Source organism: Chelonus insularis, unplaced genomic scaffold (genome assembly GCF_013357705.1).
Source record: "Chelonus insularis isolate UGA/USDA-ARS -01 unplaced genomic scaffold, ASM1335770v1 contig_25_pilon, whole genome shotgun sequence".
In the NCBI taxonomy this organism is placed as follows: Eukaryota; Metazoa; Arthropoda; class Insecta; order Hymenoptera; family Braconidae; genus Chelonus; species Chelonus insularis.
Window position 1 is genome coordinate 2,403,901 of NW_023276451.1, and position 25,366 is coordinate 2,429,266.

General features: G+C 36.2%; 1 protein-coding gene across 5 annotated transcripts in view; it reads right to left on the reverse strand.

Annotated features, from left to right (window-relative positions):
• Positions 1 to 25,366, reverse strand: part of Ca-alpha1T (Ca[2+]-channel protein alpha[[1]] subunit T) — a 400,576-nt gene that overhangs the window by 55,961 nt on the left and 319,249 nt on the right. For 2 of the 5 annotated variants that reach the window (XM_035079821.1, XM_035079825.1), the window contains 6 exons: positions 8,755 to 8,911; positions 8,487 to 8,642; positions 8,288 to 8,431; positions 7,995 to 8,225; positions 7,483 to 7,929; positions 6,871 to 7,425 (listed from right to left, as the gene is read on the reverse strand). In XM_035079821.1, the coding sequence (XP_034935712.1) occupies positions 6,871 to 7,425; positions 7,483 to 7,929; positions 7,995 to 8,225; positions 8,288 to 8,431; positions 8,487 to 8,642; positions 8,755 to 8,911 (1,690 nt within the window). The remainder of the gene's footprint in view (positions 1 to 6,870; positions 7,426 to 7,482; positions 7,930 to 7,994; positions 8,226 to 8,287; positions 8,432 to 8,486; positions 8,643 to 8,754; positions 8,912 to 25,366) is intronic. The other 3 variants (XM_035079824.1, XM_035079823.1, XM_035079822.1) reach the window with 3 other exon arrangements.

Here is a 25,366-nt window from a genome sequence, read left to right on the forward strand (position 1 = left end):
ATCAAGCGTAATTAAGAAAATATCCGCAAGTAAAACCGGTCCCACTCGGAGCTTGCGGCGGGGCCATTACTTACGCGTAAGGCCAGAAAGGCTGCAAGAGTCAACTGGAATCCACACCAACAACCAGGATGGATCAAGAAGACGACCCTGGAACATGGACACCTCAGCACCCGCAGAGGTCCGAAACGTTCGACAGGGTGTCCGATTGGCCTCGCGCGTGCTGCCTCCTGGCGCTCTTGCTCACAGCCGGTCTCCGAACCTGGCCACGCGCACGCGATCGCGATCGGACCGTCCTAATCGCGCGTCGCGACACAAGGTTGCTCAGTCAAAGGAGTGCCTTGTGCTCCTTAATCGACTGGATGCTCGAGTAAGCCCCATAGGTAGAATACTCTAAATCCGGAACTGCTTGGTAAGCCTCACCCGACCAAAAATGTACAGCCCCCGCCCCGGGCCCCGCATTCTTAGCATAGAAAGAGCATCTCTTGACCTCTCGCAATAAAAGGCTGCTGTTAGGGCAATGAAGTGGTTAGGCAGCACCCAGAGGCACTACAGGGAATGCCGTCACCAGTAGAACGGGCGGACTCCGTCTTCTACGGCTAAATCTACACTTGAACATTAAATCCACGAAAGAAGCGTTTCCACTTGTGAAAGAATAGCCACTGGATGTACTGTTATTACAGGAGCCCTACTCCATTAATGCCGGTTCACAACGCTACGCAGTTAGAGGATTTGGCCGAGCCATAGTCGCTTTAGAATCCCTGAAACGGGAAAAACCCGAATCGGCTATTGTCGTAGTCAACCCTTTCCTCAAGATGCTCTATATAGACAAACTGAGTACTGCACACTGTACGTGTGCCCTCATTGAAGGGCTTGGATACTCGTTCTACGCTATTTTCAGCATAAGGACCCAATCGAAATTCATATGGGACACTTACGAAAGGTCCTAACGACCCTTAGAGGCAAACAAGTTCTTATCTGTATGGATGCGAACGCCCGATATCCTCTGTCCCTACATGCCTTTTATCAGTACTAGGCAAAATCTTCGAAAGACTTATAAAAATTCGTCTTTCAGCTAGCGTCCTTAAACAAGGAAACATTTCAGATCACCAATACGGATTTATGGAAGGGCAATCAACGGTGGATGCGATACTGACGGTGCAAGAGTCCACGGAACGTAACGCGGTTGCATTGCTCTTTGATATCTCAGGCGTGTTTGACAATGTATGGTGGCCCTTAGTCCTCGAGGGACTAAAGTCACGAAACTGCCCCAAAGTATCTACAAGGTAATGCAAAATTACTTTACAGATCGCACAGTTAGCCTATCATGGAACTGGCTCAACCACAAAAGTGGCCACGCGTGGATGCCCCCAGGGATCTGTGCTTGGCCCACTGTGTTGGAACATGGGTGTTTTCGGTCAATTGAGGTTGGACTCGTGGTGGTATGTCGTAAGATCTTGGGCTAGATGCGTGTATCCTCGTGCCTTTATAAAGGCGCAAGAATATCACGTCCCAAGTAACGCCGTCACTAGAAGTAGAGTTATCCCCAGAGTTATTCCCCTTAAGGCGAGGTACTAAAACAAAATGTCCTTCTCAGGACAGGGAAACATGGTGCGAACACGTGCGGACGTACAATCTTCTCACCACTCTAAAAAGTAATACCCATCATCAATCACTACAAATTAGAAGTTCCTACATCATACATAACTATCAGCAGTGATCTTGCAGGCTAGCCACGGTCACATGTACACTCAGCTGTTGCGCCCAGCCAGGCTGTTGACACATGAATTAATACAATCCATGTATCAGCGCAACATTAATCATGTAACTCCAGCATCGCTCAGCTCTACATTGTTTATGAAAAAGTGAAATTATCGGTAGAAACTTCCAAAACACTCATGCATTGTATTAGTGATGTCCACACTAACACACACACTCTTCATCGCAACAAAGCAAATATTGAACACTCGACTTAGAAAATTGTTGTGCAGTGAACATCAATAAATATTGTTGACAATTTAGAATAACTTCTCCTAGCTGTTATTATGTCGGCACAGTTATGCCTAGAGCCTGTAATCCTTCCAATCGTTCCAGTTTCTTTATTAAGTGCTTTACAGACTATACAAAAAAGTAGGAATTTTCAATCCCACTTATTTTCAGTTGAATTGAGAACCTGCATATAAGCACAACCATTATCGACACGTACTAAATAGTCTCCCCAAAATACGCCCTGATACGATTTCAATCTTGGGACATAACCCAATATTCTTATTTTCAACTTTTACGAAAAAGGTCGACTGACTACGAGAGGAAATATATGTCACTCCATTCTCGACTTTATTAGCTTTTTTAAATGGGTATTTAACATTATCTATTTTCATTACTTCATTTTTATAATTAATTTTTAAAAATCGAGATTCTACAAGACTTGCATGCGGAACACCTGAAGTATCAAAAATCACATGACATACAATCTCTATATTAAATAATTTAAGTCTTACACTTCCAAATGTCTTTACTGGTACATTGGTAATACTGTGCAATTTAACAATTTTACTTTTATCGATTGTCATGGAATCATTTACATAGCTAAATTTAAGTAAGTTCGGCGAAGCTCCCAAATCTATCATTATAATTACATCTTCATGTTTATTTGTTTTGCCTAAAAAATATACGGTGAATCGTCTAAATTTTCTAATTTTTATGCACATGATTAGTACTTGTTTCCCATTTCCTCCTTGAAAGTCAATGTCACTGGACGCTTCCAAAGTGCCTCTAACCCCGCGCCTATCAAATTTGATATGTTACGTTTGATTGGATTCCATTCGGATTTTTAAAAAATTTTTAGCAGTACGTCCAGTTTTACCACAAAGCTGATAATTTTCCTCTAAATTATTATTTTTTTCTCGACAATTTTTCTTTGTACGACCAGGCTTATTACATAAATGATGAAGAATTTTTGACTTTACTCAAGTATTATTGTTTGAAATTACCGACATCGTGGCCTAGGTGGTAACGTACCAGCCTGGCGCACTATGGGTAGCGGGCTCGATTCCCGGCCAAGACAAGGTCCATTCATAATATAGTCTTTCCTCTGACCATGATGAGCGGGAGGCCTTTCAGAGGTCAGTCAAAGGCGTAAGCTATGGTGCTCATAACTGAATAGTACAAAAAGTGCTATTGCCGCTACGATGCCCTTGGGAAACCAGACGACACTCCATTGTAATACAGCCTTACCGTGCAAGAGACTCTGCACAGGTGGACTCCAAAATCCGTCGCACACTCTCTTTCGTTATCTTAAGCTGATGCTGAGAAAACCAGGATCCTTAAGGTAACCGGCAGAATCTCCGCAAGTAGGACGATTTCTTCTCGAACTGGGACGACCTCCTTAGGTTAACACCAGGCCTATAGATCTCGCTTACCTAAGGCTGAGGAAACCGGGGGATAATATTCTTTCGTACGACTATATGGTAATCGACAGAGACGATTCCAGTGCTCAGAAGGGAACCAAGGCAACTTGGGAACCGAGAGATCTGCAGGCCTAAGACATAAGACGACCGCCTTTCCTGTGCAAACAGACCCTAGACAATGGCCCCGTGCCTTAGAGCAGGGGAAGGCGGGACATTTCAAGACACCTTTTTCCATTATTAAAAAAAAAATAGGTCTGAGCGCAATTTGTCTGGGCTAACACGACGAACTTCCTATTAGTAATTGTTTATAACAAATTTAAATAGTTATAATCAATGTTTGTTGAAAACATCCGAATACATGTGATATACACATTACTTATTCAATAAATATAATTTTTAATTGTTTATAACAAATTTGTATTGTTATAAGCAATTACTAATTTTTACGAGTCATATTTCATCATTGATCATATGATTTTTTTTAAAGCATCCAAATCCATGTAATACACGGATTAAGTGATCGATGAACACAATTTTTAATAAAAGTTATACTTAGTTGTGAACTATACACATAAATACATACAGACGTATACATATTTTGAAAGAAAAAAAATTCAAACAATAAGATTTCATTGATTTTCGAACCAATGAATTTTGAAAGAGAAATAAATTTTGTACATAAAGAAAAAAAAACATTCGGCAATTATGCATAAGATTTATACACAAAGTTAATCTCGAAATAAAAGAAGACAAGCTGTTGCGATTAGAAAAAGAAAATAAAAAATTCAAATCGATAAACTTCAGATCAGCATAGGAAAAACGATATAACAACAAATCAAAGATAAGGATTATTAAAGATAAAAATCATTAATCCATAACAATTATAAAGATTGAATTTTAAAAATTAAATTTAATGATTTTTTAAGAGTTATGTTATACATTTTCGAGGAGAACATTATTGAAGAAGGGAGCAAACGATAATCACTAGCGAAGAAGTATTTTTTGGGTTTAAAGAAAAGGAATTGTCAATAAATTTACAAGAACAATTTCTATCATAAAAATCGTACTTATAATTAGTAAAATGTAATGAGAGTAATTAACCAAATTTAGAAGAATTTAGAATTTCAGAAAAACCAAAAACAGTAAACACAAAGAATAAAAACAATAAATTCAAAGAATCAGAAAATATGGAAAATTCCAATGAAAAAAAATTTTTAAAACGGAATTAGAAAAAAAAGTAAAAAATAAAATCACATAATAAAAAAAGGTAAAAAATTGTATTGATGGATACCCTTAATTGTATACAAAATATAATAAAAACAAATTAAATTATATATTACGAATTAAATAAAAAAGTTTAATGGAGAAATTGATTAACTAACTTAAAAAAACATTCATTGATAATGAAATTCTCTAAATTTCATAAATTTCAAGGAAATAAATAGAAAAAAATTCAATTTTAACATATAACAAAAATATAATAATTTTGTTCTAACAATTGTATTTTGAATATTAAATATAAATATCATTGATATGATAAATAACGTTTGTTGACAAATTAAGTAGCAGTTTTATATTTTATTTTAAAACGGTGATTCCGGTTTTAGTGATTCCGGGCGAGGCCGAAGTGCTTCGCTAGTAATTTTAATAAAACAAATGAATAACAATATTATAAATATTATCATTATAATATAATCAAAATAACAATTGTTCGGACTTGAAGGGCCCCACGTCAGTTAGTCATACAATATTCGAATTTGTCTAATGCCGGACTTTTCCGCCATTGCTTCAGTCTACTCACTGGACCAATTGTCGAGAAGTATTTCCTCATGGCCCAGCAGGCAACTCTACGGCCCTAGTGACGTTAACAAGCACGCGGTCCACTCTATAATTTTTCTCGCAGCGAAATCGCAGATTTGTGCAGTAAACTCACGCTTTTTAGCAACAATACTGTTCAGTCGTCTTAGGTGAAGTCTCACGAACAAGCTTGAACAAAAATTATCATGCCTTTTGTGACTCTGTTTCAGACAACTCATTAATAATTCCAGACAATTCATTCAGTGGAAAATTAACAGTTATTTCACAAAAAAATACTGTTTTGAAGTCTCTATAATAGCAGATTGAACGATTGTTGAATAGAACAATCAAAGGCTCTTGATGATCTTGAAGCTGTCACTACCGAACACTTCTTGATTGAAGCGCTCTCGACCTCTCTATCAGAACATACACTCACAGATCCACACAAACCAAGGTTAAATTGATGGCAGTTAATTTAATAACGAACTCAACACTTTTGAGCAAGATAATCAAGATCTTATCTACAGAAAATCCAGACAATCACAAAATAGTATCATGAACAGGTTGACATTCGGATGAGTAAACTCGTCCTTCTCTCTAACGAGAGGTTTCCACCATTGAAAGGCCACTTGTTTGTGAGATCCAATTACATCTTGTGCCAGATGGACTAGCAAGAATTGCAAAAAATCAAAACTGCAACCATCACACTTACACGCCTAATAGCAAAGCTAGTCCCTCTTTCAATGATCACAACTACAGTCACTTAAGATGACAACTTTTCCGGACGCGGGGAAAAAGATGACACTCAAAATTGTTCACTAACTCTGGTGTTGATAGTAGATGGAATGTTAATTTTCGGAAAAGTCAGTAATTCGCGCCTGTTGATCGTAAAGAACGCGTGCATCAGGTATTGAGGTCAGGTTGATGGACATAGTCTGAGTGGAATTTAATTATTATTTATACTTCTCTTTGATCTTCATTGTCATAGTTTGCATTGTGAGAGCTTTACAACCTCTTACACACTCAACACAGACACCTCAAGTGCCTTCGAACACTCCGACAGTGAAAAACTCATATTGTGTGCTATCAAAAGGCACGTGCATTCGGGCTACCAGTGTACCTAACCAAACATTAGTGATACTCATACGCATTATTTTCATGATCTGTTTATGTAAAAAATTAAATAATATTTTAATATTGATTGCAATTAGTCTTTTTCAGAAATAAGCTATAGATTTTTTAAAAATTGAATTTCGTTTTCTGAGTATTGTAAATATAGATCAATTACAACTGTTATATGTGTACTCGTATACATTTTTCGTAATACATTCGATAAACCCAGATTCAAGTCATGCGACGCTGGTATTTCAGATGCAGTATACGAATTATAAAAGTAGGACAAGCAACAAAGGAACAACGAATTGCTCTTCATCAATTTCGTATTGATCGGTAGTCGACTCGTCATTGATATATTATTCAACTCTGATCATCAACATATAACTGTAAATATTGTACGGAAATTGTTATTTCTATATATAATAATTTTTCTCCTTGCATAGTCTTTTATGAATAACTTGTGATTGTTAGATTGAAGTAAAAAAAAAACCATGATTTCTTACATAATATCATCTAGGTTCATCTTTCTATAAATAAGGGATTTACTTACCTTAACAATCATTTCTGATGTAAAGACAATTGTGAAAATATAGTTCGCTATAGTAAGAATAAATCTCTCGTAGCTTTCTGATGCTATTGTAGGCCGTTCCATAGCTAATGTGATACAATTCAAACCAATAAAAGCCAATATAACATTATCAAACCAAGTTCGATGAACTAACCACGAACAAAATAGCCGCAAAATATTATTCGGTGAAAATACATATAAAGAATATTCTCTGCGTTGATAGAGTAATCGGTAGAACCATGAAAAAAAAATCGGTTTTTTTGATCCTTGCTTCTGTAAAACGTTTATATCATCGATGTACGTTGGATATGATTTTGCAAAATTTCTAAGTGAAGCTGACCAAAACCAGCGATCTTTTTTTTTGTTCCAGTTATTTAATTGAAACATGTTATTTGAATCATGTGACACATCATTTAGATGTACTTGATCGAATTCCGCACGAAGATTATCTTTTTGGGTAATATTTTGTGCTTCGATTATCATATTCTCATTACGTACAGAATTGTTCGCTGCTGAATTATTGTATATTTTCGTCATCTGGAATAGAAATTATCATTTTTGATCCATGTTGATGAGAATGTTTTTTGACTTTACCTGATTCAATGTAGGTTTTTTCTCTTTAGATAAAAATTCTTGATCGTTAAAAATGTTGCCACTATCATAGTTGAAAATATTCATGGGATAGTAATTTGATTTCATATTTGGATTACTTGTAAGTTCACTGTTTGGAAATGACTTAAGATCATTCATATTCTCGAATAGAACTTGACGACGATCACTGAAAATATTGTGAGATCTATTTGTATCAAAATAAAATTTTTCGTTTTTCGATGTTTGCTGCAATACATATTTATTATTTACCTCTTCCAATTGTTCACAAGTATTTTTTATCTTTGTATCAAATATTGTATAATTTGCAGTATAATTTCGATTTGAATTACTCACCGCTGAGCTAGGCTGGCTCTTTTGTAGATGTCTACGCTGATTCTCGTTACTTAATGTCATAAAATTTTGAAAATCGTGAAGAATACAATTTCGGTTCTGTAAATTCAACGAATAGTTATACGCAAATCTCCAACTTTAAGTGAATTAATGAAACTACATACTACCAGTTGGTCAGTCATTTTGTCTGAAAAGTTTATTCGATGATCATCGGTATAAAGATCTTGTGTGCTCGTAACGCAGGTAGTATTCGATGATCCACGCGGCGTTGCTGCAGTTTCAACTATAAGAGGTGTAGGAGGCACTTTTTTTTTTGTTACGTAATTATTTGCTAATAAATTACGTTCATTGTATTTGCCAATGTTATCGATTGCTTCCCAATATTTCTTCCAGTCCTAAAAAAGTGCCAAAAATTTTCAAATAACTCGTAAATTAGTACACATTAAAGTAATATTACTTGAAGATAATTTTCGTCATTGCCCGATGAAAAAGGTGATTGATAACCCGATGATTCTGAGTGGTCTATATTGTCGTTCCGATTTGCCTCTTGTAGAGCATATGTTGTTGCACCTCGCTGTTCACGTTCTTTTCTTTCATCCCGCTAAAAGACGTTATAATGTTAGAGCAAGATATAATTCCATATAACAAATTAATACCTCAGAAGAAAATCCTTCAACAAGAATTGCAACAAGGAGATTGAATAGTACATAATTGCCAAATGTCATCAATGCAACAAAATATAATGCTGCCCAGTGTGATGTTTTTTGCATTCCATTGAAGAGAACAACATTCCAATCTTCTTGGGTGAGTATCTGGAAGCAGCGGACATTTTTATATGTGGTTTTTGTTTTTGCCGGTACATATGAATATATGAGCTTTGTTATTTTTTTCTAGTTCAATACAATATAATTGTGAAATCTATACCTGAAAGACTGTGACCAGTGCCCAGACGATATCATTGAAGTGCTTACGATCACACAGACACATTGGATGACGGGTCACAATTTCTTCACACGTACAAGGCCGCCTACGATCCTCCCACACACAAAACTTACCCCCGAAGAGGTACATTCCAAGTATGCTGTAATGGAAACGATATGGATGCTAAAATCACAACAAAATTTGCAACAGACAACATATGAATTCCATACGTTTTTAAGTCGTGAACTGACTTAAATTTATGATTTCAAATCCCACTTTCATACTCTACTTTATGGATTTAATCTATATTAAACAGATGAGTAGTGTAAAAAGCATTTCTTTCTTATCGATTGTAAAAAAATGTTCTATTGATTCGAATCAACGGGGTTAAAAAAAACACAAATTTTTGCGTTTTATTACATTTATGTAACTATTATGATGAGTATTCCGACCCGTTTTTATCAATTTCCTTTAGACTCATTTATTCTATAAATGATAAATATTTAAAATAGGTATTATTTGGTTTTCAAAAATATCGGAGCGATGTTATGCAAGAGCAACTTGAAGACACAAGATGTTGAGTTTGCTACGGTGATGTAGAGGAGACGCTATTCCACGTTTTATAAGGCATAACTCTGAGAATATAATAATGCTACTATTTTCGACGGCGTTACTTGGGACATAACACTTTCACGTTTTGAAAAAGGAACTAGGATACAACATCATGCTGAAAGCCCGAACAAACCACTACGAGTCCAACCTCAATGGACTGAATCCACCTGGTCCTACACATCGGTCTTCTACTCTGCAGCCCCAGATACAGGTCTTGATATTTGCCTTCTATATTACAAGCTTTACCCTTTATCGGAAGTCGTTGTAACGCGTCTTGCGTTAGTGTTTGAGAGGATAGTTCAGCCAAGTTAGATTTGTGATACCAATTTTACGACCTCGGTCAAACTCCACTGAAATATTCCTCGGCATGCGAAATTTGACAGAGAACAAGCATAAAAAGAGAAGCTCGGCTGTTAATTATGATTACCTTTAATATTAAATCGAATGAAATCAGGGAAACGCACTTTTAGAAACTTATTTAACCACATGGCATTACAATAATATAGGATTTTGAAGTAGAACTTTTTTTCGCATGTTTGACTTGGGTAGTAAACTGCTGAATGTATAACGAGAGCGTTACGTTAAGTGTGATCGAGCGAGGTGAACAAGAGTTAAAAGGGAGAAATTTGGTAAAAGGAACTTTGCAATACATTCAAATTCTTCTAACGAAAAATTCTTTCCTTCGCGTGGAATATCAATAAAAACAAACTTTCTTTGTTTATGATAATTAAGTTTGTTATTAACAATTGAAAACGGAACTAATGCAATGTATTGGATTTCCACTGATAAGAGCTTATATTTTCTTTCGGAAACGGACTACCAAATATGGATCATGAACATGCAATTACGTTTTTTTTTTTTTTCTGAACACTGAATTTATTGTCAGCTATTGAAAAAGAGATTTATGCAAGGTATTTAAGTCTATTCAAGTATTAATTTTGAAGGTATTGATTATGTTACTTAAATGAGAAGGAATTTTTTCTATCACAATTAAATCGTTGTAAACGAGCAAGAATTGAAGCTGGCGATAAAGTGTGATTTTTCTTTCGTGTATTACTAATTCCTACAAATTTATTAGTTTCTTTTTAATCATATTCCGAAGCGATACATATTTGAAATTCGACTATTCAAGCTACAAAATTACAATTTTACATTTTTTTATCGATCTCTTACTATGAAATGTAACAATACACATTACGTGGACGAAGTCGCAGAAATCAGCTGGTACATACAAATGTCTTGTGACATTTTTTTTTGAATAATGTCCCAATGTCGATTATTAATAACACTTTATCAAATTTTAAAGCTAATAATAACCCATTTGTTTTGCTCTACCTATTTGTAACCTATTGCTTCATATTTTGGAAGTGTGAAAGGTGCATTTTCGAGTATTTTGGCGAAGAAATTAGTTTTAAGTTTGTAGGTCTCGTGAGGGAAGCCGAATCAATTTCGCATTCAAGGAAATACCTAGGTACCTAAACAAGTCAAGACGAAGGACAGAATGCAGTTAATATCATAGAGATATGGAAGACTGAAAGGAGTCTCCTGAGGCTAAAAGAAGGTTTTTCAATTTTAGGATTAACAGAATAGAGATAGTTAATCTTCCACTCTTAGTGAAGTACTGTATACAAGATTTTATTTCTGATAAAAATAAATTGTAACAATATATTCAAAACTGTAAATCTTAAATTCAGTAAAACATTAAATTTTTTTGAAGGTGTAAAAATAATCAGAGTGGAAGGAATGTTTATAATAATGGAGGTTTCAGATAGTCATCGCAAAATGGTTAAAGCTATAAATCGTGCTGAAGAAAAAAAGTCACAACAAGCACGAGAGACCACAAGAATATGTAATAGTATAAGAGTTATTTATTTAAAAACACTGGACAAAAATTTCTAGTGCCCAAGTCGTAAACAAATTGTAGATCTTCGAACATTTAGCAAAAAACATAAATTTCCCCGTAACTTAATTTTACACATGAAATATAAGAATGATGATAGAATGGTAAAAGTTCAGACCAGCGGGTTCTATACTACCGACGACAATTGTAGACGTGCCGATAATAATGAAAAAATCGCTATTCAGGAGTATTTGTCAACAATGATTTTTAATTTATTACTCAAATGGTGGTTTGAATTTCATTTTTATAATTTATTATAAATTTAAATATTTTTTCAAACCATAATCGACATATAAAGTAATGAAAAAACAAATATTGGAAATTTCGAAGCTGCACAATAATTAGGCCTAGTCTATACTAGTACTCTGCCTATGGAGTCTATAACCTTGACGTAGTGGCAAAGCTTGTGTATCCCAATGATTTTGAGAGCTATGTCAGTGTTAGCGTAGCTACCAGAAGGGCCTTCTAAGCCGGACTGGTCTCAAGAGAGGGGACAGACAAAGAAGGGTTCCAATCCAACCCCTCACGATGGAGAGAAGGCACTGGCTGGCCTAAAAAACAAAATTGTATTCATGACAAAACCTGTAAGAAGACTCCTGGAGTCTTTTAAGAGATGGAAGAGGCGCTCCGTGAGGGCAGAGCCTTTTTTAGGCAGATGATAAGCTGAAGGATGGCCCTCGGAAATGCAAGAGATGGATTAAGAGCTTGGGGAAGGGAACAACACAGTCAAACGACGCAGACGGAGCCAAGAAACGACAGGAACGAGACAGGAGTACAAACTTGAAGGAGAAGTTGGAGAAAGGAGAAACGGCTGAAAAGAGGAGCATCAGCGTCGTCTAAAGAGGGCTAAGGAGCCTAACCACGTCTGCCTCAAGAGGAGGGAGCTCGAAAGAGCGCAAGAAAGGCAGACCGTTAGCAGTCAGGCGAGTGCTGATACAAAATGGAGGGTTGCAGCAGGACGAAAAAGAGAGTAGGTGTTTGATCCTGAAGCTACGGTAACGAGAGCAGATGCGACAACGAAAGCAGGGGATAAGTTGCCCAACAAATCTTCAATAAAATAACGAAGACAGATGGCACCAAAGCCAGAGGCTACTATCATTAGGCCACGAGACGGAGCCATGGAGTATGCTGAAGTCCTTTCAAGGGCTAAAAGTAAAATTGACTCGGAGGCCTATTGCTTAGAGATCGGGAGGGGGGGGGCTTAGTGCGAGGAGAGCTTTTAGTAGAGCTTAAGAGGGGCAAAGGCACGGCAGCTGAATAAGGACAGGCAGTAGAAGATACCCTGGACGAGGAAGTGACAGTCACGGAGCTAGCAAAGACAGTTCTGTTGGAGGTCCGCGACATAGAAGAGGTCACAGTGGAGGAGGAGGTGTTGCAAACGGCCAGAGCAGTAGTAGGAGAGGGAGCTACAGTCAAAGTGCTAAATCTTAGAGGTAGCTATATTGGACCCAGTCAGCGCTACTTTGCGCATCAGCATCAAAAGGTCACAAGCTGCTGGCTGCTGGCTGCGGGGAAACTTAAGATCGGATGGGTGTACTGTAGAATGAGAATAACGGATGCGGTAGCTAGATGCTGTAGATGCTGGCGACGATGTGTCAAGGTCAAGATAGGACGGCCAGCTGTCGAAAGTGTAGAGAGGTGGGGCACAAATTCAGAGAATGCAAAAAACCTCCGTGCTGTATAATTTGTAAAGAAGCAGGGGTGGACGAGACGAGCTGAAAGCACCTTGTTGGAAGTAGACAATGTGTTGACGCCGGGAGATAAAGCATTCAACCGAAGGCGCTCTTAGAATTCTGCAAATAAATTTGGGGAGAGGCAGGGTGGCTCAGGACCTGCTGCGCAAGTCAGTGCAGGACCTTAAGATAGATATTGCGGTGATCAGCCAGCGGTCCGAAGCCAGATCCTTCGGGGCTTTCCTATCAGTTAGTTATGAAGAAGGTAGGAGGGTCAAGAGCAATCCCAGGCCTGTTAAACCCGAATCGAAAGCGGAATATAGTTAAGACGCTGTTTTCTTGGCGCCCTCGGAGACAAACGAGAGCCAGTACAGTCGAAGAGAATCCACCTAGGTGGACACAAGAGAACCTAAAGATGGCTGCTACAAGATTACCAACAAACGAGGCGCCCGGACCCGAGGGAGCCTCAAACTGAGGTCCTCAAGGTAGTGGCTCACGAGTATCCAGTGGTGCTGCTTGACGCCTTTAACAGCTGCTTGGACTCTGGAGTATTTCCGACCATCTGGAAGAGGCAGAAATTGGTGCTGCCGAAAAAAGCGACCGGTTATCTGGAGAATCTATTATCTTACAGGCCGATCTGTATGTGAGATACGACAGGTAAACTGTTGGAACGTCTGATTCTCCACAGATTACAAGAGCACTACGAGGAGGTGGAGGACCTGTCAGATCGTCAATATGGCTTCCGGAAAAGAAGATCAACCTCTGATGCAGTCACGCACGTGTTAGATATTGTGGTGCCCAAAGTGGGAGGGAGGAGAAGAATAGTTGGAGCCAGCGCCATTGTGACGCTAGACGTGAAGAATGCCTTTAACAGTGCCAGTTGGTCCAGAATAATGGAAGCTCTGAAGAAGAAGAGAGTCCCAAAATACTTGCGGAGGTTCGTGGACAACTCTTTGTCTAACAGGATTCTGCTATATGAGACGGAAAGGAAGGTGAAGGAGTACTAGGTCACAATAGGAGTTCCACAGAGGTCGGTGCTTGGGCCATTCCTATGGAATACAATGTATGATAGTCTTCTGAAGATAAAGTTACCAGAACAGATGACGTTAGTGGGGTTTGTGGATGACGTTGCGTTAGTGTCATAAAGTTGCGGGACGCAAGACTTGGGATGGCGGCTCCAGGAGGGTGGAGAATTGGATGTCTGAGAATGGCTTGAGCATGGCAGCTCATAAAACAGAGGCACTTGAAGAGGAGGATTTTTTAGACAGCTGTTCAATCTCAGCTACTGTATGGTGTACGCACGGTACGTCTCCTACGCAGAGTAGGTAGGAGACGGAAGACGAAAGAAGGTGGACGGAAGGGTTAATACCAAGTATCGTAGATTGGACGAAGCGTAGACCCTGGAAAACGGACTATTACCTAACGCAAATTCTTACGGGCCATGGAGGATTCAATAAATATTTGGCAAGGATGCAACTAAGAATGAACGCAAGCTACAATCTGTGTGGAGCGGCTTCGGACAATGCGGAGCATGCAGTGTTTGAGTGCCGGGAGACAACGATATACCTGCGGAGGTTTAAGGAAGAGACAGAGAAGGATGAGATATGTCCGCAAAATTAGATAAATGTGATGATGAGGTCTGAAAAGAATTGGGCGGCAGGGGCAACATTGTCTGTAGCAGTGATGAGGTACCGAGCGGTGGAAGAAACACGGCGAAAGAGTAGTCAAACACTAAATAACAGTTCAGTGAGGAGTTGGATGCGACGAACGGTGGGAGGCTGGATAGTAAAAGGTGAGGAAACGGTTCATGAACCCCTCATTTCTTGTAGAAGAGGATGGTGTTAAGGAAGGTAGTTTAATAATAATTAAATATGATATGAATCCGTAATGTCTGAATGAATCCTAATTATTAAGTTCCCAGTGGGAAGTTATAGTAGTGGGTCCGATTTTGCGAATCCCGAATTTTGACATATCTCCACGTTTTAAGGTCCCCAGAGTCGAATACGATCGTTTTCCAGTGGACGTCTGTGTGTGTATGTACGTATCTGTGTTCGGAATTATTTTTCACCTCCAACCTCCGAAACAACCAACTGCATTCGACACGTAATTGCGCAACTTAGAACTGATTATGTTTTCAACAAAATCGGTCTAGTAGTTTCTTATGCAGAATCGAAAAACGGGCAAAAATGGAGAATGACCTGAATTTCTCAATTTATAAATTATACCATTTTTTAGACAGAATTTCGAAATCTTTTGAAAAATATGAATATTAATTGATTAGAATTCTTGTATGAAAATATGGCGACAATATTTCATCGACAAAACAAATTTTAAAAAACAAAATCAGCAATGAAAGAATTTTAAACTCGTGTCAGGATTGAGAAAACAACATTAAAGACGCTATAATAGTCCATAATAATTGTCAACAATATGGAATTGTGTGCATAACAATTGAACATTGTTACTAACAAGTGATTATTGATCATAGTAATATTTAAATAATAAGTTTTAAATTGTTATAAACAAAAAAATAGGGACCCTTTCTATATATATATATGAGTACTTTTAACGCATAATTTTTTCTTTTACTAAAAAAATGTTACCAACCGTATGACATAAATGAAAACATACTTTTTTCTGTGTATAATAATGAAATTTTTTGTAAATAATGAAAAAAGGGTCTATGAGATACATTTTAATTCTTCTGAAGCACGATTTTTTCTTTTACTGAAATGAAGTAACTAACCACATCAAATGAATAAAAACACACTCATTTTGTTTATAATTAATAATCCATTTGTTATAAAAAATGGAAACGGATTCTATTCGAATTGTTTTTTCATTTTTTCCACTGGGAAGTTGGTCGTGTGGACCTTTCGGGTCGCACCCAGACCACTGCAGAGCACTGATATTTTTGAATAAGTTGATAGCCGAGTGGGTTGAGACACCTGATTCAGATGTGCATGCCTCGGCGGTCGTAAATTCGAATCTAACTGCGGACCATCTTTACTATAATCGAAATATTTTTTTTACATAATTATTTGAAATATATTTAAGAGAAGCTAAAAATGAATAGCAATAAAACTGGAGGATTGAGGCTAACGATTATTACTTTAGTAATTTTTTTCGAGTTTTCCTGAAATATGTTATTGCTTTTGGAAAACCGACTTGGCGAAAAAGCAATACAACTTCAAAAAAAGAGTACGTCACGTAAGAAGAGAACGCTCTTCTTATGTGACGTTAGCTTTCCATAAAGGGAAAGACTATGCGAAGGGGCTTGTCTGAAGCAAGGGACTTCTAATTATGTCGCCTCCGACTTAATAAACACGTAAGGTTCGATGCATCCGTCAGTAGTCGAAAAGGTAAGATCGAGATCAGATCGTCGTCTATTGGTCGAAAGGCTAGGACTAAATCGGAACTTTAAGCCTCTAAGAATAAGCATATAGTTTACACATTGACACTTTTAAAGTGCAAAAATACATAACAAATCTATGTTAGTGAAATATTCGTTCTTTTATTATACCTAGAAACAACTGATGAAACTATACATTTTATTCTGTTTTACACTGATGGTATCGAATTTATTTGGTAACTACTCTGCTCACTGTCCAACTGATAAAATGACCAGCAATTTTACTATCAAAGTGGCAGCTATTACGAACATTAAAAATTTACATAACTTGAATAATCGTAATAATAATAACAATACAATCAATAATTATAAAAAGTGCAAAATTCTTATAAGTAAAGAGTTTTAAAAAATGTCATAAAATCTTTCAATCTTAATTGAAGAAAACAATCAAATTATGAACGATCGAAAATTGTTTTTGCTGATGCAACAGATAAGATAGGTAGTAAACATAAAGGATTTCGCAAAAGAGATTTTAAAAATGTAATTAATCACTGTTAACAATCAAAAATTATTTGTAACAACTGAATTTGTTGTGAACAATTGAAGACGGGATGTATGCAATATATTTGTATTCCGCAAACGGAACATTTATTCTTCAACTAAAGAATCATTACTTATTATTCATAGTCCAGTTAGGGTGAGGATTAAAATAGGGGTTAAAGGAAATCTATTTTTTTGTCTCTTCGACAATGATTTAATGTCAGATTGTCAAAATCTGAGAAAAAACAATGTGAGTCGTAGAGAAAAACAATTGGATTTTCTGGATTTATGATAAAAAATCGTTCTAAGATCAATTTAAAAGAATTCTGTAATACCGACAAATTGGCATAATAACTGTAAATAGTTAAATATTCGATTTTAAAAAAAAATAGAGGGAAAATAAGAAAAGTGAGGTGACATAAATATTCTTTAAAAGATAAAGAACGAAAAATGTTATATAAAGTATCGTCAATTTCAGCGGAAATGAAAAGTTATTAATAAAAATGTGTAGGTTTTAGTGGACAAAAATTTTTTTATAACAAAAAAACTCCATGACGCGTACATTTTCTTTGCCTGCGAATAATTTTTTTTGCATCCCCGTATAATTTTACGTAACATAAACCTAGGTTAAAAATGGAAGGTTGGATTTTCTATAACCCCTAATTTTTTTAGCACTCTTACTGAAGTATGTATAGTAATTAACACTTCTTTAGTAGGAGAAGGAATTTTTCGTTAACAGAACTCGAATATATTGCATAAATCGTGTCTTCAATTGTTTACTCCACCAGAGTACTAATCTCACGCCACGCCGTGGCAGTAGCGCTTCGAGCGGCGTAAAATTGTACCCAAGCGCCTTGACCCACTTCATGGCAGTGCCGTTGTAGTCATCAAAGAGTACAAAGCGATCGTTTTTCGTTTAGAGATTCTAAAGAGTTTTTAGTGTTCATCACCTTTTTAGAGATTATCATTGATTCAGTTTTGATCAGTACAGAGTTCAGCAACTTTGTTAAGTGACCAAATCACGGGTAGAGTGCTAATAGTATTTCCTAACCATTAAAGGCATTGTGTGAGATCAGATTACCATCACAGCTTTACAACCTGTGGCGTGCTGACCTAATTAAAGAGATTTACAGAAACTAAAACTTTTCTAAGACCTAGGCAAAGTACTAAACGTGTAAGAAAACGTTTAGTATTGTTTCCAGGTTCGCGGTTTTTTTCTGAAATAGTTTTCAAAACCACAAAATATTCGTTAAATCATGGTTTGCACTTACATCATGCTGGATTCCAGATTTTTTTTACATAGAATTATTATTAGTGATTACATAATGACGGAATAAAAGCTTTTCGAGATTAAAAATTCTAAAAAAAATCTGAGAACATTTCTTCATCAGGGAAGTAATGTCGTAGCCAAGAATTTACATACCATATGTACAGGTTGTACCTCTTTACATAGTATGATGTTCTAAAATTTTTATACATATCATATAATAAAGCAAGTCGATTGTGAATTGTATCAAGATTCATATTGCCATCTGAATAACACTGTGAATTGAGAAAAAGTTTCACATCTCTTAAATTACAATGGTCAAAACAACTTGCATCTGTCATAGCATTTTTTCTGCGTGCATTTTGAAATTCTAATATAACATAGCGGGGCCTTTTCAATTGAGTTGATGTTTTAAAAACCTATACAGGTCTTGTCGTTCTTGGTAGCATTAGATATTTATATAATTTCCATGGTCTAAGACTCATCTAGTCAGGTGGAGTTTTTATTATAGCTTAACATTTCGACCTATTTTACATCTGAAACAGTGACGTAAGGAATTATCCACGCAATTTTTGTAAGAGTGATTTTTTCCTGTAGATTTATAGCAGCTTGTTTAATTGTTTTAGAAAGGTTCTTTCTTGATGAGCCGTACACAATTTTTGAGAACCTGAGGTTTGATAATTAACTGAAATGTCACCTTAAATGTTATTTAATATTTTCTTATGAGACTTAAGTTGACCGATATTTTAATAAGTACGTCATTAAAAGATATTTAAAAAAATTAATTTATAATTAATTAATAACTCCAAACTGGAGCATTTTGTAAGATTGGCGCAAGCGTTTACAGCGCATGAGAAGGAAATTTGGTAACGCTGGAAGTTTAGTAAACTTTTCAAAGTATTCAAGCGCTATAAACGAGTTGATGGGAAAGCTATAGAAGAAGCTGCTAAATTAAGTTACCATAAAACTGCCATCGAAGAACAAGGATTCATCATAACAAATTTTAAGAAACTTTGTGACTCGTTGTAAAGTCTCCTATGTTAATTGAATTTTATTAATAATTTGTATTATTTATATTTAAAATTACTTCGATTATGCGAATATTAATTATACATTCAGATTTTTTTTTCATGATAAAAGAGGCTGCTTCAAAATGCATATTATTTCATGTGAGTTATCAATACTTTGAAAGTACACAGATTGTACATTAATTGAATTTAATCATGTAAAAATTCAATTTTATAATCATATTATGACAGGACTGTTATGAAATTGTATATTTGAAAATCAATTATAATAAGTTTACTAAAACATTGTTCACGTACATAGATGATCTTTCTACGAATTTTTTTGTAATCTTCTATTAAGACCGAATAATATTGTCCAAGATCTTCATTCTTGACTTCAAATCTTCGATACTTACGGAGAACATGGTATTGAATTCAATCAAGCTTGCAGTGATATTGTAAAATAAAACTTAATAACAACTTCGGCAGATTAATAAATAAAAATGTTTATTAATGATTGACAGCAATTAATAAAAGAAAGAATCCGTGCGGTCAACTCAAGTCACAGTCAAAAACTGAAGATAAACAAACTCTCCCCTCGTTGCTATAAACAATCTAATCGTCAAGCAATCGTCGTTAACTAACAAACTGTCGTTAGTCTAATAGTCATTAGATGGCGACATACAAATATTTTACACTTCTCCCGATGTTCTAAAAATTGCCACCTGGCAATTCCTATCAGTTGGGTAATAATATTGGATTAGGCTGAAATAAATAACATTAAAAAGTCTAAAATTTAATTTCTAATTCGAAATTATGTAAATCAAATTAATCATCATTCAGCCTAGATTTCAATATTGCCGCTTTCCAACTCTGACTGCTTTAAAATAAATAAAAAAAAAAAAATTAGGAGGGAAAAATCCTGCGGCGGGTGTAAAAACCTCCAAACAAACCAAAATGATCTAAATTAAACTAAAAACGTGATTCTATACAATAAAATATTTCTTAAAAACTAATCGTCCGTTAGTCAAATTAAGAATTAAAATTTTAATCTTCAATTCCCTTTCCATCCTTCTTTTTCATCAGGAGGAACCACTGGGAAGAACCAAAAGAACCCAAAGAGTAGGAAATGCCAAGAACTGGAAGGTCATGGAGCTAAACAAAATAAAAGTTCCTTACAGAATCAAAGACTCTCAAATAAATGATTCAATATCATTAAAACAATCAGTTCAATTCCACCTTGCGCAAGAAATTTTTGAAAATAAGTTCAATAGCTTCTGCTTACTGTGCAAACTAAATTATTAAAAATTGGGCTCACAGTTACACATACTATCCGAAAGAAAATATTAGGATACCATGGTCATCTAGTACCTCACTTTGCTTCACTTTGGCCAATAAATGGAGAAAAGGATTCCGGTACAATGACTCCAACCGTGTATATCCTACAGTAACTCCACGAGAACGCTCCAAGACAGTCATTGTGAATTTAAATCAACAATCAAATGATGAATGAAAGCCAACATTCTCAGACTGGAAGTTACAAAAACCCTGAATTCAACAGAAATTAGGAATCCAGAAAAAGTCAACAATGATTCATTATCATCATACGGAGCGAGTCTAATTATTCAATCACTTAAAAACGACCATTCAAGATTTTCTGAGAATTCGAAACACAACATCTTTAAGTAGATTTCAGATTCATGAATACCTTCCAAAAATAACTAAAACTTTAGGCGATTTCCTTCACTTCAAAGAAAAATTGAATTAAATCTCTGAATTTAATTTGAAAGAATTTCAAACCAAACTTAATTATTTTCTGTTAAACTTGATTTAACAGCCTGAAAAATCTTACAATTCTTCTTAGAATGACCTTCTATTCCACAAATCCAACATCTAAATCCATGAAAAGAATTTTGATTATTAAAAGATTTTAAATTCCCTTCAACAGAATCAGAATGATTATTATGATCATTATAAGTTTTATCTTTTCTGAAATTATTGTTGAAATTGTTTTTATTCTGATCTCCGAAGGTCAAATCTTCAATCGACTCGAGCTCTAAAGCTCTCTGAGTTGCTAATTGAAGAGACTCAATTCTCTCTGAACGAAGAGGAAATTGTAACTTTAATTTTTTTAATCCAGAAATGAATTCCAAACAAGCAATTCTATCTCTCTCTTCAAAAGAGATCGAAGGATACGCAAATTTGACAAGCCTATCCAAATCATTTGAAATGTCTGTTAAATTTTCATTTTCAGACTGTTTTCTAGCCTGAAAACGACTAAAATAAGCGTAAGAAAATTGAGCTTCACCAAAACGATCTTCCAAAATTTTCTTCAATTTATCAAAATTCCCTAAATCTTCTAAACTTAAATTATCTAAAATGACTTGAGCTTTGTCCTTCAAACAGGACACTAAAATCGATGCTTTAACTTCATTTGTCCACTTATGCAGACGAGCGATTGTCTCAAATTGACGGAAATAAGATTCCCACCTCTGAGAACTAAAGGAATATTATTAACCGAAGAAGTTGAGACCGATTCAACCAAATTATTAGAATTACTTTCTGAATTATGAATTTCTAAATTATCATTATTATTATTATTATTATTATTTTCATCTTGCGATTCGTCAGAGGTGTCTGGCCAGGGATCCCAGGGCTCCGACCCACCTGGGGCCTGACCAGACGGGATTATCCTGCAGGCACCCGACTCCCTCAGGTTTGAGGGTGAGCCGGGGCTGCAGCCGTTCAGTCATTTGTTACAGTCGTCTCAGGATTCGGAGAGAACCGAGGATGACCGCTTTCTGCATACGAGCCGCGAGAATCTCAGCCTGACTACGGCAGACTGGTATTGTTCGAAGCTCTGTCAGAAAGCGGTCCCTCATCCCTCCGAGGGCGCCAATCACCAGGACTATCACGTGCGCTGTGTATTCGTGATAGACATTTCTCATGACCTCCATGAGCTCTCTGTAGCGTTCCTGTTTACTCTCTTCTTTTGCACGTATATTTGTCTCAGCCGGGGCTGAGAACTCAATGTAATATACGTGCTTGGTGGTATGGTCGAAAAGAGTAATATCCGGCTTATTGTGTTCAATACGTTGGGGCGTAGAGAGCGGGTAATTCCAAAGAATTTTTGCTCTTCCGTTCTCAACGACTGACTCAATTTCACCGGGCACATAGGGCAGCACTGGTGTCTCGTCTATTCCATAAGAGTGCCGAAGGTGGTAATACAACACTCTTAGGGCGGCGTTATGCCGGTGAATGTGACTGAGCGCGCTAATATCGGACAAGCCGATAAAACATGAAATAGCGTCTCATCTACATCACCGTGGCAAACTCGGCATCTTGTGTACTCGAGTTGCTCGTGCATAACATCACGAGGCGAGGGTGGGAAATACACTATCTTGGCAGGCCATAATGAATCCTTCGGTCTCAGAGAACAAGCCAGCTGACTTAAGGTATTGGAAAGTCAGCTGGTGTGATAAGTCCTGTGTTTCGAGATGACGATAAAACACACCATGTAAGGACTTCGCCACATGTTCGTCGAGCAGTTTTAACTGCTCGGTTGTTTTTATATCGACCTTTCGCTGCCCTCTGGTCAATTGCAAAAGCCTTAGACCGTCTGGACTGCTAGGGTCGAAAACTGAGCCGAGGTTCTGCGCTGCCTGATATGCTAATCTATGTAGGAACGCATTCCTTCCCAATAGTTGAAAGCTGTTCACGAACTTGAGAAGAGGACCAGAGCTCTTATCGATGTCATAAGCCAGGCCTATCACTAACCTGTCATGTAGACACTCCAAACTTAGTGGTCCACTCCCTCCCAAATCACAGGGAAAGTATAGGCGTTGGACAGAAGATCGCGGGTGATGACTACGATATAATGTCATCACTTTCCTCGTGATAATGTCCAGATCTTTAAGCTCTTTTCGGAGCCATTTGAGAACTCCGAATGAGTATAGCAAGACTGGGACAGCGAGCATATTCGTGGCTTTGACTTTGTTAGGGCCTGATAATTCAGAGCCCCATATTCTTTTAAGTCGCCACTTGTACTCACTGCGGAGAGTATCTTTGATGACAGACACGTCCTACAAAGGAGATTGTGCCTGTCCAAGATATCGGTATGACTCTCCAGCATCCAGATGTTTTATGATGCTCCCGTCTGTAAGCTCGACATTATCACTCCAGTTCGGCGATCTTCCTTTTACTAAGTGGGCAACTGCGCACTTGTCCAACCCAAACTCCATGCCGATTGCACTGGTATACTCGGAAACAACCTCTAGGGCTGTTCGGAGTCTCTCAGGACTTGCCGCGTACACTTTCAAGTCATCCATATAAAATAGATGTGTGACTTTGTGTACGCGGTTGGAGACTCGTCCGGTTTATATCCAGGCGTTCGGCGTAGAGTGACAGATAATGGCAGCAGTGAGATGCAAAATAGAAGAGGACTCAGGGTATCTCCCTGGTATACGCCTCTCCTAAATGGCACTGCTCTAGTAGACACTCTTGTTTCACCAGATGTTGGAAGTTGGATTGTTGGATGTGGGAAGTTATAGTAATGAGTCCAATTTTGCGAATCGCTAATTTTGACATATCTCCACGTTTTAAGGTCCCCAGAGTTGAATACGATAGTTTTTACGTGGACGTCTGTGTATGTACGTATGTGCGTATGTTCGTATGTTCGTACGTGCGTTCGGAATTATTTTTCGCCTCGATTATCTCGAGAACAAAAAATGATATCGATGTGGGACCACTTGCATTCGACGCGTAATTACATAACTTAGAACTGAAAAAGTTTTCAGGAAAACCCGTAATGCCATTTTTTTGGCAGAATCAAAAAACTGGAAAAAAAGGAAATTACTTGAATTTTGCAATTTATAAATTATACCATTTTTTAGACAGAATTTCGAAATCTTTTGAAAAATATGAATATTAATTGATTAGAATTCTTGTATGAAAATATGATGACAATATTTCATCGAAAAAAAAAATTTAAAAAACAATATTAGCAATGAAAGAATTTTAAACTCGTGTCAGGATTGAGAAAACAGCATCAAAGACGCTATAATAGTCAATAATAATTGTCAATAATATGGAATTGTGTTCATAACAATTGAACATTGTTACTAACAAGTGATTATTGATCATAGTAATATTCAAATAATAAGCTTTAAATTGTTATAAACAATAAAAATAGAGACCCTTTCTATATATATGAGTACTTTTAACGCATAATTTTATCGTTTACTAAAAAAATGTTTGTGCGTTACCAACTGTATGACATAAAAAAAAAAAAACATTTTTTTCGTGTATAACAATAGAATTTGTTGTAAATGATGAAGAAAAGGATCTATGAGGTATATTCGAATTCTTTTAACGCACATTTTTTTCTTTTACTGAAAAAAAGTAACTGACCATATCAAATAAATAAAAACACACTCATTTTGTTTATAACAATTCCATTTGTTATAAAAAATGGAAACGGGTGCTATTCAAATTGTTTTTTTATATTTTTCACTGGGAAGTTGGTCGTGTGGACCTTTCGGGTGCACCCAGACCACTGCAGAGCACTGATATTTTTCTTTAATTTTCTATATTTTTTCATCTTTTTATCTTGTTTGATAACATATACTTGCTGAAAGTGTGAATGGCTGTGAAATTTTCTGAACTATTATTCTGCGCTGTGCCAAAATTCAATTTTTTGTATCTATTATTGTTTTCCTGTTACGCTTTGTTTAACTGTCTAAACAATAAACACCATTATCTATCTATCTCTTGTAGTGACAATTTTCCTACGATATACTTAGGTATACTCCCAATGTATCCATTAAACGAATGCATGGTTTATGTCTCTCTTACTTCAATATTCATAAAAATAAAAATAATATTATTTATTTATAGATTATTTTAAGACATAAATTATGGAAAACACCAATTAACTTAATTTTTAAATATGAATAACAATGTTCATTCATAACTAATTTAGGAAGAAAAAGAATCTGACACAATACTAGATACCGTAATAATATTAATAATACAACATAATCATGAAATAAATTTATTCTTGAACGGAATATAATTTTTCTCATTAAAAATAGTTACTAACCATGAAATCTATGCAATTAATTCGAGTTCCTTTGACGAGATATTTATTCTTTTACTGAAGAGTAGTCCCAAACGTTTTTACATAAATGGAAATGGACTTTTTTATTTTATAGCAAGTTTTTTATAAACTGTATCGTCTTTGTTTTTTTGAGTAACGTCCCACGT